This window comes from Camelina sativa, chromosome 12 (assembly GCF_030686135.1).
Source record: "Camelina sativa cultivar CO46 ecotype springtype chromosome 12, ASM3068613v1".
Classification (NCBI taxonomy): domain Eukaryota; kingdom Viridiplantae; phylum Streptophyta; class Magnoliopsida; order Brassicales; family Brassicaceae; genus Camelina; species Camelina sativa.
In genome coordinates this window covers 8,575,927-8,589,847 of record NC_141891.1, presented here as the reverse complement: position 1 = coordinate 8,589,847, position 13,921 = coordinate 8,575,927, and the positions used below count along the sequence as shown (strand labels likewise).

At 37.2% G+C, this 13,921-nt stretch overlaps 3 protein-coding genes across 4 annotated transcripts; all 3 read right to left on the bottom strand.

Moving 5' to 3' along the window:
• Positions 1–105: 105 nt before the first annotated feature.
• Positions 106–1,758, bottom strand: LOC104731042 (thaumatin-like protein 1). Of its 2 annotated transcripts, none has more exons than XM_010450296.2 (3): positions 1,533–1,758; positions 738–1,446; positions 106–387 (listed from the first exon to the last, which is right to left on the bottom strand). In XM_010450296.2, the coding sequence occupies exons 1-3, from the start codon at positions 1,603–1,605 to the stop codon at positions 204–206; spliced, it is 966 nt and encodes a 321-aa protein (XP_010448598.1). In that variant the 5' UTR covers positions 1,606–1,758; the 3' UTR covers positions 106–203. The 2 variants fall into 2 exon arrangements, with proteins under 2 accessions (XP_010448598.1, XP_010448599.1); XM_010450297.2 differs by having other exon boundaries at positions 738–1,431; positions 1,533–1,738.
• A 383-nt stretch (positions 1,759–2,141) lies between these two features.
• LOC104731040 (endoplasmin homolog) lies at positions 2,142–6,469 on the bottom strand. Its single transcript, XM_010450295.3, has 15 exons — positions 6,231–6,469; positions 5,986–6,103; positions 5,747–5,900; positions 5,563–5,643; positions 5,266–5,377; positions 5,050–5,176; positions 4,814–4,952; positions 4,527–4,641; positions 4,234–4,427; positions 3,930–4,145; positions 3,681–3,846; positions 3,428–3,569; positions 3,197–3,347; positions 2,713–3,117; positions 2,142–2,608 (listed from the first exon to the last, which is right to left on the bottom strand). Exons 1-15 carry the CDS (start codon positions 6,295–6,297, stop codon positions 2,324–2,326), a joined length of 2,472 nt encoding a protein of 823 aa, XP_010448597.2. The 5' UTR covers positions 6,298–6,469; the 3' UTR covers positions 2,142–2,323.
• Positions 6,470–8,431: 1,962 nt separating this feature from the next.
• LOC104731039 (uncharacterized) lies at positions 8,432–12,751 on the bottom strand. Its single transcript, XM_010450294.2, has 2 exons — positions 12,445–12,751; positions 8,432–11,791 (listed from the first exon to the last, which is right to left on the bottom strand). Exon 2 carries the CDS (start codon positions 11,708–11,710, stop codon positions 8,684–8,686), a length of 3,027 nt encoding a protein of 1,008 aa, XP_010448596.1. The 5' UTR covers positions 11,711–11,791; positions 12,445–12,751; the 3' UTR covers positions 8,432–8,683.
• Positions 12,752–13,921: the final 1,170 nt, after the last annotated feature.

Here is a 13,921-nt window from a genome sequence, read left to right as displayed (position 1 = left end):
GTACGTTGCTAATGTGCGACTTATCATCACACGTCTACCTTAAAGTGTCATCTCGTATTCATTACATTTGCTACGGTTTTGCATGGAATTTAATTTAGGCTATAATTAACCGAAATAAATTTGGTTAAATTAAATTTTATAATCACAAAACATATAAATGTAATAGGATATAGAATATGCACCCGTAAGTGAGAAATTCGTTTTCAAAATTTCCGAAAAAGAAGAAGAAGAAAAATAGTAAAGATGAGTAAATATTGGGAAGACTGAAGAACATTTGAGGAATCAGAGGTGAAAACATCGGACAACCACGTCGACAATGGCGACGGTGAGGGTGAGCTTTCTCCCAATCCACCGCCCTCTCTCCACCCATTCGCTGCTGACTTTTGGCTGTAAACAACACATTCCAACTTTAATCAGAATAATTAATAGTTAATTTCTTTGATTCTTAGATAAAATACAGGACTAAACTATATTATGGTTTCTTTGTTACATAATGGTAGGCCAATTATTGTACGTGTTATAACAACCTTTTTGTTTTCCTTTTCGTTGATGGGATGACTATTATATACTCCTTTATTACGTGTAAAAAGAGAAAGAATCAACCTCTTTTTTTTAGCCTGGCTCAAGCCAATCACATTACTTTGCTAGCTAAGCTCGTCGTGTGTGCATGACCAAAATAAAAGCAAGTGGGATAAAAAATAAACGAAAACAAAAACATAAAAATATAGTTAACCTACCTAGGCAAGGAAGGGCAAAGAGTGATGGTATAGTCAGCATCAGTACATGTGAACGTACTCGTAGCGTCGTCGAACGCGTAGCTGTAAGATCTTGGACACGCCGATTTGAATATCTCTGAGTACATGGATGGTTTACACTCGGTTGGTGATGCGTACGCGCCACTACAACAATACTCTGGACTACCAAAAGCTTCGCACGCGCTCTTGCATGCTGACCCGGATCCGAACCGGAGCTCCGTTGGACATTTTTGGTTTAGATCCGTTACGCATCCCGTTGTTAAGCAAGTACCTTCTGACCCGCCATTTGCTTCCACTAACATGGGAACGTTGTAACCGTCCACAAGGCTCACGTCGTAGAAGTCTTGTTTACGGGCAGGATCTGCTGGACCTGACCCGATTGTGAACTCGGCGAGTGTAGCGGGAGGTTTGGCTCCCGCGCCGTTACACTCTACCTGGTTAGAGCCACAGTCTCCGGTTAAGCACGTGCCTTGGCCTGTATCAGAGTCGAAGTTGCAACCGGTTCGTGCCCAAACCCGACCTGACCAGCTAGCTGGAGCTTGGAACGAACGTGAACCACCGGAGGCTAGCTCAAAACCGGTGGTGCCTATGTCGCCACTTCCGGAGTTGGACAAAATTCCCGGCCAGACGGTGAAGCTACATCGATTTACGATGGTGATAGTAGCACCATCACTTCCTACCAAATGCAATGCTTTAATAATAAGTTAATATTAACATTTCTCTATAGAAATATTCATATACATATATGAAATTGTAAGAGATATGAATATTGCGTACCATGGAAGAAGAGGAAGCTAAGGATGATGTAATAGAAGAATGAGACAGGAGAATGAAGAACTGTTATGATCATCACTATTTTTTTTTCTCTTTCTCTTTTCAAAAGAAAAAAAGTATTTTGGTGGAGAAATCAAGTTTGGAATATTCACAAAACGAAAGAGGAAGAGAGAGAAAAAAAAAAAGACTAAGAGATAGAGTTTAAAGAGCATTTACGATGTCATCAGCACCTCTATATATACCTTCTCTTAAGGGTCAAGCTCAAGACTTTTGTGATCTCACAAAAGTATTTTGACCATTTCTTTTTATGATTTTAAAGTGATACAAGATAAAACAATATGTTGAAAAGCAAATTTATCACTAATATATTGATTAAAGTCTTTTTTCCATATAAAATTTGTTGCTTTACAGATTATCTGTTTGAATTTTTTTCAAAAGTCATAAGTTTTCTAAACTAAATTTTGTGGAAAATAACACCCGAGCACTCTAGGTGGCTAATTTAGCCAAGAGAGCAGAGAGCATCTATTTATATGGCTAAAGTCATATTGTTTGAAAATAAGTAACACTCGTATTCAAAATTCGTACTAGATAAACTTGGACTGCAGGATCATATTTATCTTGAAAGACAAAACTTATCGTTGATCTCTCCAAAATGCAGGTAGTGCGTTTACATATATATAATCCATCAAAAACTGCTTAATAAAACACTAATCTTGTGATTTGAGTAAAACGATGTTCTGCTTTAAACTAAGAGAGCAGAGTAAACACAAAAGAGAAAACATCACAAGTGAAATCTACAGCTCGTCCTTGGTGTTCTCTTCTTGTTGCTCAACAGGTTCGGCTTCAATGTTTAGACCACCAGCCAAGTCATCTGATTTCGTCTCAGTAGCCTCAGTGGTCTCTGGTTCCTCTGCTGCCTCGACTTCCTCGTCGGCTACTGCATCAGGGCTGATGCTCAGACTGCTCTTGACTGAGTTGTAAATACGGGCTGCAAAGTCTTTTGGGTCGTTGAGTATGAATCCACTCTCGATCAACGCCGTCTGGTACATGAGTTGTGCTGTTTCTTTCACACTCTCATCCTAAGACAATTCATTATTGGATTTTTTTTTGATCAATTTCTCATCTGATTATAAAATAGAAACAAGGTAACTAAAAATGAATTGAGGGATCTTGTTTCTTGTACCTCTGGGTCGCTAGCAACTCTATCCTTGAGTTCTTTGATGATAGGGTGTCTTGGGTTGATCTCGAGGACTCTCTTTCCGCGCATGTAAGCTTGCTTATTAGCATCTGAGAGAGTTTGGGACTGCATAATTCTCTCCATATTTGCACTCCATCCAAACTTGGATGTTACGACAACACAGGGAGTGTCAGCCAAACGGTTGCTGATTTTGACATCGTCCACGTTCTCGCTTGCGAGATTTCCTTTCCACCACTTGGTTAGCTCCTTGAATGCTTCTTTGAGCTCCTTGGCTTTTGAATCTTTCCCAACCTTCAGTCCTTCTTTTGACACATTCTGGAACTTTTTGTCTTCGTAATCCATCAGGTATTGCATCAAGTATTCATCAACTGGGTCCGTGAAGAAGATGACCTGAGAACACAAATATAAGAACGTGTCTCACGAGTTGGCGATCTACAATAGAAGAATTTAAATCGTATTTGATGCAAACCTCATAGCCCTTCTTGATGAGCCTCTCCAGGAATGGAGATTTCTCGAGTTGTTCCTTGCTGCTTCCGGTAATGTAGAAGACGTCCTTTTGCCCATTTTTCATTCTCTTAATGTACTGATCCAGGGAAGTCAATTTTCCATCGGACTTAGTTCTGAAAACAGCAAACTATAAATCGTTAGCCTGCTGGTGCAATTAACTAGGCAGATTTGTATAAAAAATAACAGAACATACGTCTCAAAACGAAGAAGTTTTGCCAAGCGGTTTCTGTTACCAGCATCCTCAATGATGCCAAGTTTAATCGACTTGCCAAACTCATTCCAGAATTTTGTGTATTGACCCTTCTTCTCATCGTTCTCACCAGACTTCTCCACATCTGTGTACCAACAATTCAATAAGTTTAGACCATATTTCAGAAATATGAAACTATCACGTAATAAAAAGATGTGGAACAGTCAAAGTCCAAGAAGATTGTTTTATGGAATACCTTTTTTGTCATCATCATGGATCTCATCAGGGTCTTCTTTAGCAAGCTTGCGGATCATATCAAGTGCCTTTCGGATAAGCTTCTTCTTAATTGTCTTTAAGCTGCTGTGTTGTTGAAGCATTTCTCGTGATACATTTAGAGGTAATGTGTCAGAGTCAACGAGACCCTGCAGAAATAACTCACATTAGGAATTTAGCCCTTGAATATTTGCATTGAAGGAACCCCTTAATTTGCTTTCCAATTAATTACCTTCAAGAAACTCAAATATTTAGGCAAAAGCTCATCAAACTCATCAGAGATGAAGACCCTCCTGACATAGAGCTTCAAATTTGCCTTGTTGCTGTTGTAGTAGCTCTCGTACAAATCATGGGGAGCTTTAGGAGGAACATACAACACAGCCTTGAATTCAACATCACCTTCAGCATTAAAGTGACTCCAAGCCATTGGCTTCTCGTCAGTAAAATCCTGTATAGCAACTGGGGTCAGGAAAATCCACACGAAAATTTTACACCTAGTGTGTAACAAGTATAATTTTTTCACGCATGATTTTCACCTTTGAGAGAGAGTGGTAGAATTTAGTGTACTCTTCCTCCGTCACATCCTTTGGACTTCTCAGCCATATAGCCTTAACATCATTCAGAAGCTCCCATTCATAAACTGTTTCTTTAACCTTCTTTGTTTTCTGCTTTTTCTCACCGTCTTCATCCTCAGCATCTTCTTCCTTTTCTTCCTCGGTAGAGGTGGTTTCTGAAGTAAAGTACCATTAACAAAAATCAGGGCCGCCTGAATTGGAAAAAAGGACACTGCAGCAGACAAATTATAATGTGATGTTTCATTATTACTCACCAGTTTCCTCATCATTTGATTCATCTTCCTCAACTGGGACCTCGGTTTCAACCTCTTTGCTAGCCCAGAGGGAGATAGGGAAGTTGATGAATTCAGAATATCTCTTCACCAAATCCTGTAGTAGACAACAATGATCATAAGCAACCACAATGACACAATACACAGTGATAAGCAGTGCACCCATAATCATAATTATGTTGAACACCTCGGAAGAGTTTGCATTGGGTAACTTTGGTTTGCAAATTGTAACAAAGGAGGGATTACTTGTTTATCAAAATATTACTCACCTTAAGTTTACTTTCTTCTAGGTACTCGCCAGCTTCATCCCTAAGATGTAATCTAATTTCGGTTCCACGTCCAAGAGGTTCATTCCATGTATCCTCAGAAACAGCAAATTTACCGTCAGCCTTTGATTCCCATACATACCTGATAATGGAAAAGAAATTATCAGAAAAGCTTTTCGCATGATTTTGCATGCATACAAGTATTTTTCCAAACAGAACCCTAGCCAAAACCAACTTACTGGTTGTCATCATTGTGCTTGCTAATGACTTCAATGTAGTCAGCAACAAGATAGGCAGAGTAAAATCCAACTCCAAATTGTCCAATAAGGTTCAAATCCCCGCTTGATTGCATTTTCTCAACAAAAGCTGCAAAAAAAGGCAAGATCTTGAATACATAGAATTTGATTGATCCGAGCTATTATGCAGGAAAACGTATCACCACATAAGCAACATACCTGATGTTCCAGATTTTGCTATGGTACCAAGGTTCTTGATTAAATCTTCCTTGGTCATACCAATACCCCGGTCCCGAATAGAAAGAATCTTCTTGGCTTTGTCTAGCTTAATCTGCATATCATTGCATACTTATAGAGCTTAAAAAGAGAAAAAGAGCTTGCACTAAACACAACTTAACCAAACGATAACAGAGGAAAATTAATTTCCAATATTCTCAAAGTTCAAAGCACAAATCAAATTCTTCATACCATAAGAAGCTGAAAACAAACAAATAAAGTTGTAGGCTTGTAGCTAACCTGGATCTCAAGCTTAGCAGTGTCACCTTCACCCAAAACATCTTTGTCAGTGAGTGCAAGGAATCTAATTTTATCCAGAGCCTGAAAAAAAAATTACCATCACAAACACTTATTAGTTCCCCTTATATAATAACGACCTATCCAAAAAAAAGCACAAAAACCATGTAGACGCAAGCTAGCTTACATCAGAAGCATTGGAGATCAACTCTCTCAAGAAAATGTCCTTGTTACTGTATAGAGAGTTGATAATAATGTCCATAAGCCTAGAAACCTCAGCCTGGAACTCAAACTTCTCCGCGCTACTGCGAAGTGTCTTCTTTGAAATCGACTCAGACTCTCTAATCAAATCAAACGAATTCGAATTAGGCGTGATTTATTTAAGCAAATTGAAAACGAAACTCTTCTCACCGTAAAAACACTAACCTATGAACTACATCGGAATCCGTCGATAAACCGCCGTGACCACCAATTGGTTCCTCCACCTTGGGTGGATCTGTAACCTCATCTGAACTATCTTCCGCATTCGCGTGTAGCTTTCTTCCTATCAGACATACCATAGAAACCTCATCACCATTAGCAAATAGAGATCCCAAGCAAAAACTTATCTCTATACTCAAATCAAGCAAATCTACACTACACCAAGAACAAATTGCGTAAGATCGTGTTACCTTGATCTGGAAGAAGAAAGAGAAGCGAGAAAAGGAACAAAACGGACACAAGCGTCCTCTTCCTCATTGTTAGATTAGATCGTAGAGCTTCCTCCGTTCTCTGCTCACTCCTTTGCTTTCGGGTTATAAGTGATGATTCAGCTTGAGAGATCCGTATATAGGAAATGATTCAGTAGATGTGTGTACTGTTTAATTGCGTACACTTTTGGTTTCTCGTGAGTGGTGAGCTTCGTCATGATTTAACAACGTGGCAGATCTAACGGCTATTATGTTGAGATCGCCACGTGGTTGTTTTGTATTGGAGCAAGCGTTTTAACTTGACGTGGAGCGACGTGGATTCCGGGTTGTAGCGTGGACGGACGACTTGAATAATCAAAGTAGTCTTCTTTATTTTCATATTTTGAGATCATTTTTATATGAATGGAACAAATCTATATTTATAAAAAAAAGATTATTATAATAAGAATATAACAAAAAATAATAGGAAAGATATGTGTGAAAATTAAAATATAATGCCTTAAAACCCCCTTTTTTTAAGAAAACCATTTAGAATTTTGTAATAGATAAACCAATATTGAGTACTTGTGACTCTTAGATAATATATGAGTTGATGCAAACAATTAACAAAAAATGATATGAGTAAAACATGTATGACCATTATATTTCACCAAAAAAGTATCTTTAATATTATGCACATGCAAAACATCTTTTGCAAAACAAATTATTTGGTATATACTTCAATGGATAATCTAATACTATGATACAAAGAGATGAGTATAATCTAATACGCATTTTCCCTCCCTAGAAAGAAAATCAATGGATAATTCTTATAAAGAGATTGTTTCAATGGATTAGGATTATATCTTCAGAAAGTATTAGGCCATAAATAAATATTCAGAAAGTATTAGGGCATAGTAAGTATTTTCATTGTTGTTTTTTATTTCTATAGTAAGTACTTTCATTGTTGTGTTTTATTTAGTATTTATAGGTGTATAGTTCTCTAATTAGTTTTCAAATTTTCAAGATTGGAAGGATCTCTTTACTAGTCTAGAGGTCTCGGTTGGGTCTCTTAATTTCGATGGTGATGATGATGAAGAAAGTATACTTGTTTGCACTTCCATTGGTCGATTATTTATAATCTCTCTTCACATCGAAATTAGTGAAGTATAGATTTATTCTTTACTCTTTCACTTCATTTGGTCGATTTATTATATATTAAACATTATAATATAATTTATTATATATTTTTTTAACCGATATATTAAATGGTTAATTATGTCTATGAGTTTCTAAGTTTTGTGAACCGTGAAGACGCTCCATGGATAATGGAAGACTATTTTCTTATGAAAAAATCATGTTTGAGTCGTTTGATTGTTATGATACATTTGGTTCATATCAGTCAGTTTTAACTCAAATAATTGCATGTTGGTATTTTCGAATTGCATGTTGGTTTTTTCTCTTGTTTTTGATATTTCTTTGTTTTATCATCAATTTTGGTTCTAATTAAATTTTGGTTTTGTACAACCAACATGAGTTATCAATTTAGGAGGGAAAATGGATTAGATTTAACTCAAACAAAATTTTTGTACAGATAATGAAATCAATTTAGGGAGGAAAAATGCATATTAAATTAATCTAATCCATTTTCCATTTGCGTATGAATGTCTGGCTTTTCTAGAAATTAGAGAATAACATCACAACGAAATGAGATTGCTGCAAGAAAATCAATAGATTAATCTATTCCATTTTCCCTCCCAAAGAAAATCAATGGATAATCGCCGGAAAGAGATTGCTTCAATGGATAATCTAATACTATGATATGAAATCAATTTAGGGAGGGAAAAGAAAGTCAACCTCCAATATTCCAATCCATAATGCCTAATAGGACCGTGACAACACTTTCTCTCACTCTCTTTGTCCCATTTGACATTGTTGCTTTCTTAAAGCAAACTTTGATGTTTCAAGAGTCAAGACTTAGGTTTGTCCACACTTATATGTACCCGTTTCATGTTGCATCAACAAGACTGTTTCATGTTGCATCAACAAGACTCTACTGAAGGAGTGAGATTTCGTTACCATTTGTGTATGAATGTCTGGCTTTTCCAGAAATTAGAGAATAACATCACAACGAAATGAACAAAGAAACGAACACTTGATAAAAGAGAAAACCAATTAATCAAACCACTAGAAGCGTTGCTCTGTATCTTATAACTATATATTTATTTATGGAGAAAAACCCAACAAGGTTAAAAAGAAGCTTGACATATACCAATGTTTGAACTAATCCTCCTATATGTTATGAAATAAAATAAAAAACTGAAGAAAAGGGAAAACTGAAGGGAAAAAAAAAAGAGAAAAGTTCAGCGAGACAATTTATAAGTTACCTTAACACTTGTCATCCTTTGATCAATCAATCAATCCATCAACCTATCTCCACCATTTGTGTATATCACTCACCTCCATGGAGGGAACTCCCAACGTGTCTCTGGCTCTTTTCGCTTCCCACCAATGCTAATAGATGAACTCGTCGAGGGCTCTACATTTGCTCCTGAATGCTCTCCCATAGCCCCGGTTTGTGACGGCGATAGAAACTGCCTCAAGCTTAACGACTCTCTGTTACCTATCTCAAGTCCAAACCCAGAGCTCTGATCAAAGTTTGGCCGCACTGACCCATTCATACTAGGTGATCCACCTGCCAAGCTCATGAACATGTGTTGTTGAGGGAATGGTGGCTGCACATATGGGGTCGATCCCATTATTTGCGGCATCATCACTGGCGTACCTCTTGAGTCCACCATGTACGGAATAGCAGTTCCAGGAACGTACATGGGCGATGATGACATTGACAAACCAGGAGGACCACTCAATCCGTTGTAGCCATAAATAGGGGATGGAGAAAAGGAGACACCAGGGGAAAAACCCAAAGAGTTTCCCGGCCTTCCCATGTATAATCCTCCTGTGGGCTCGATGGACTTACCATTGGACAAGAACGAAGCCATCTGGGATACTGAATCTTTTCTCTCAACATCTACTTTTGTACCTAAGATAGAAATACCCGGTTCTTCCAACTTGTGTCCTCCATAGGGAGCTGTATTCCATGGGTTACGCCCATGGTATGGACCCTGATCACGTGAATCGCTGAAAAACTGTGGCCTGTCATTCAAATCAAAGTTAACTTCCTTGCCTGATTGCTGAGCAACTGACGATGAGGAGACAGGTGATGCACTTTGCTGACCATTGTGACTTAGAAACAATCTTGTTTCCATCTTCGACTCAGATGGTGGAGGCATATCATCGTCCTCGTTCATACTATTCAAATCCAGGTTGAACCTGCTTGATCCCCGGAGATTAGCTTCATGTGAAGACTCTCCACACCTAGAGTTTAATGAAGAGAAAGGAAACTGATTCCAGGGAGTTAGACCTTCAACTTGATCATCACCTAACTCAGCCACATTCAGATCGATACCACGGCAAATCATCTGCTTTTCTCTTAAATCCCCACTAGGAACTTCTTTATGAGGTAACGCTGGGTGAAATACACTAGTAGCAGCTGATCCTTTCCCGCTAAGAGATCTTTCCAAATGCAACGGTGCTGCTGCAGGCATTCCAGAAGATGAGACAGAATGTGAAACAGACATAGGAGTAGCCGTGGTAGATATGGAGGACATAATGACATCTGTTTCATCAGGACAAATGTCTTGATTAAGATCAAAGCCACATGGGCTTTTCTCTCTGCCTACCTCAGATTTAGCAGCTGCTGCTAGGCGGCTTTCTTCAACATCATCACTGTTCATCATCCCACTTTCAGGTATATCATTCTTCTCATCCATTACATCGTCATCTCCAACACGAGGTTCCTCAGAGGAATGGTTTTCACCCACTGATAATCCCTTAGATGGAGAACCTGTATGTACATCATCATCCCGGGACTCTTGCGAACCAGACTGCCCACTTTCATCAGATAGTTCTTCTGAAGAACTGTGAGAAGGTTCTCCAGAGTCCACTTCTCTTGCAACTTCCTGTGCGACTTTGGTAGCGACCTCCAAGGCATCCAAAATACCAAGATCAATATCAGTAGTTGTTTTGTCAATTGCTCCAAGGCGCTGGGATATGGTCATTGATCTAGAAGAGTTGCGTTTTTTTCTCCGCTTTGCTCTCCTCTTTCTGTCAGAATCGCCCTTATCATCATTTCTTCCTTCATTGTCAGCATGATTGGTTATATTGTCACTCTCAACTTTTCTACTTCTACCATGGCCACCTGATAATCTTGATGAATTGTCTGAATCCTGATTATCCATTATATTATCAGTCAATGAAGGCACCTGTTTGCTATTATGTGCTACACTCACATCGTGTGACCCACAAATCGTCTCAGACGCATTCCTGCTCACCTCATTTGAATCAAGACTACTCTGCAAAAGACTATTTTTCCCCAACTCCATACTGGCAATAATAGAATCAGAAGACACAGCTACATGTCCAGCTGAACTAGATGTCCCTGCTACTGCTTCACCCACATTTTCAAGCAAACGTGCATAGTTTGCAACCTGCTTTTCCTTGGAAATCTCATCACCTAGTGGAGCATTTGATAGGCCTTCAACACTATCACGCTCTGAATAAGGAAGGCTACTGGAACCAGTAGGCATAGTACCAAAAATTGTTGGACCACTTGTCTCCCTCATAGAGCTTTTTTCATTCACAGAAAGTTTTTCTTGAACTTCTTTCATAATATCATCAGTAGAAGAACTGTTGAAAGTTTCAGTCATCGTATTAGAGTCGAACCTTTCCTTTTCGTTCTTCAGTTCCAAACCCTTATCGTGATCTGGGTTGTTTTCTGCTGAGCTTCCTGACAGCAAGGCTTCATCAGCTATTCCAGGACAATGTTTTTCATTATTACTTTGCGTTGAAGAAAGAGTAACAGCAGATTTTTGTCCACTGCTCTCCGTGCTGGCTGCTACAACTCTCATCTCATCTTCATGGATTTTGTTACAGCTTTCAATGTCACGTTCAGAGTGGTCATTAACATCTTTATCCTTCAAGCTACCAAAGAACTTTCTCGCCTTATCTTGAACCCGAGAACTACCATGGTCAACAAGCTTCTTGACAGCAACCCATACCCCAGAAGAAACTAACTTCGAACTGTCTACACCTAGATTTTCAATAGCTTCTAACAAAGCAAGAATTGACTCCTCTATAGATCCGCCAACTGAATCCTTAGCCAACAACTGCGCTTCAGCTAGCCAGCCACTAAAGTAAAGGAGTCCATCTAAATTTACAAAAACATCAAGACATTCTCTGTTCTTTGTAGCTGCAATTGCGCTTCCAACAGCTGTCCACTGTCTAGAAACATCCCCATTATTATTCTTCAAAACTGAATCTTTACTACTACTCTGCAGGACAGACACGAGCTCTTCAACACGAGAAGTGACCGTGAGTCCATCTTTTATTTCTGTTAGGGTAAAGAAATCCTCAAGCGTCATACTGGCTTTACTTATGACAACTCCGAATATATACAACACCGTTACGAGTCAATAAGGTTCTTTCTCCCATTAGACAAGGTCCTGAGATAAGCAAAAACATAACAAGACAAAACTTAAATGACCTTACCCTAATGAGGCAAGTACACAAAACACAATTAAACTATTATGCTGTGCTAACACATTCATGTTTTGTAATTGTGTCCTAATTCATATGCAAGGAATCAGGACAAAACAAAGATAAACTACACTCCATTGTTGAGAATAGGGAAAACATAAAAAAACCTCTGGCATTTGGTAAAAAGTAAGAAATATAAATTCACATCTCCTAGTATCGTACCAAAACAAGTAACTTCAATTTGCAGGACAACTACGGCCTGAACAGTACAGTAAAAGGACAACGGAAAAAAAAATTGTAAATCGCCCAATCTCAGAAACTATAAGAGTACATCTATTTCAAAACACCGCCAATCAAATCCCAGGTCCTGGATCAAAACCCTAAAAAATCAGAATTAAAAACTAGCAAAATTCAAGACATGTTAGAACAATTATATGAGATTAGGGCAATTCATTGAACAAGGTTCCTAAGATCAAATTCAAACAATCGAAATTAAAATTAAAATAATAATACGAAGACAAATGACCAAATAAATGAAGACCAGTAATAAACCCTAGGCGAATTTCACAGTAATTGAATCATTTGTAAAAAGAGAGAGAGGGAGAAACAAAGAACAAACCACGAAGCACGAGGAAGACGAAACCCTAGGTCAAGCGAGTAAGCCGTTCCGACACAATCGATGCGCACTCGCATCTCCCAAATCTCTTTTCCTTGTCCCTCTCTAATATACGTATGTGTGTATATTACTCTTGTCACAATCTTCAAAGCAAGCTCTAAATCTCCGGCAACGATGGTTGGCAGCTCAGAGAGAGAAACCTCGTCGTCTTCTTCTTCCTTCTTGTTAGATGAAAAGGTTTGTCGCGAAAACGAGAGAGAGAAGAAGAAAAGGCTTTTTCTCTCGTTTATTCTTTATTGGTAAATAATATATATTTTAATATTTCAATATTTTTCGAGTTATGCACGTGTGAAGTGTGTGGGGGAGAACCGGTAGGGACTCACGACCCGGCTTATTGTGTACCACCAACTTGTCGAGTCAACAAAGAACCCATTGGTTCCCTACCACAGTTAGTTGTAATTTTTGCGGAAATCTATGGGAATATTTAGTCAGATAAATTGCATGAATATCCTAATTAATTCACTATATATATGGAATTATGGATAATAGAAAGAAAAAAAAATCATATGATTTGATGTAAATATATGATTGAAATAAATAAGTTTTTAACTTTGTCATTTAACTATTTGAGAAATTTTGTTTTTCTTTGACATGTTTGTTTTTTTATAAAAAAATAAATGCTATAACCTTTGTTCTATTTTATAAGATATTTTAGTTAAAAATTCCAATGTTTAAAAAATCAGAATTTTTTTAATATTTTATATAATATATATTAATTAACATTCATTTTGAAAATTTTAACCAATAGATAAAGACTACATAATACAAATAGTCTTAATATATTAGATAAATATAATATGATAATATATATAGGGACAGAGGGAATATTTTTAACACATCCATTTAATTTATTGAAGTAGTCTTTATTTTTAGATTTATTTCAATGTTTATCTTATTATTTAGCATGTAAAATGTTGATATATTTGTTTACAAGAATAACAGTTGTACAAATATTCTTCTTAAAAAAACTCTTTACCTCAAAAACAATATTTTCTATTTTCCAAATACGATCCGTACCTCAAAAAGGTCCAAATGCGCTAGTGTGTACATTGGCATAGAATCATCTTTGTCTTTGTTTTTTTGGTTGTTATAGAATTGCATTGTTAAACTGCACATTGTATGGGTAATTTGGGAGTTAATTTTTTAGAGATTTGCTCGATAACCTACAATTTATTAGAAATAACTAAAAGGGAGATTTGCTACGATAACCGTACAATTTATTAGAAACAACTAAAATAACCTATCAAGATTTTAAAATATTTGTATAACATATTTTTACCGTATTATCCTTGCATATATTACTCATTTTTCTTCTTAACTATCTAAATATTATAAAAATCACACATACAATACTAAATATTCAGAAAATTATTTAAAAACAAAATTTTAAAAAGGAAATAATTGAAAAACAAAAATTAAT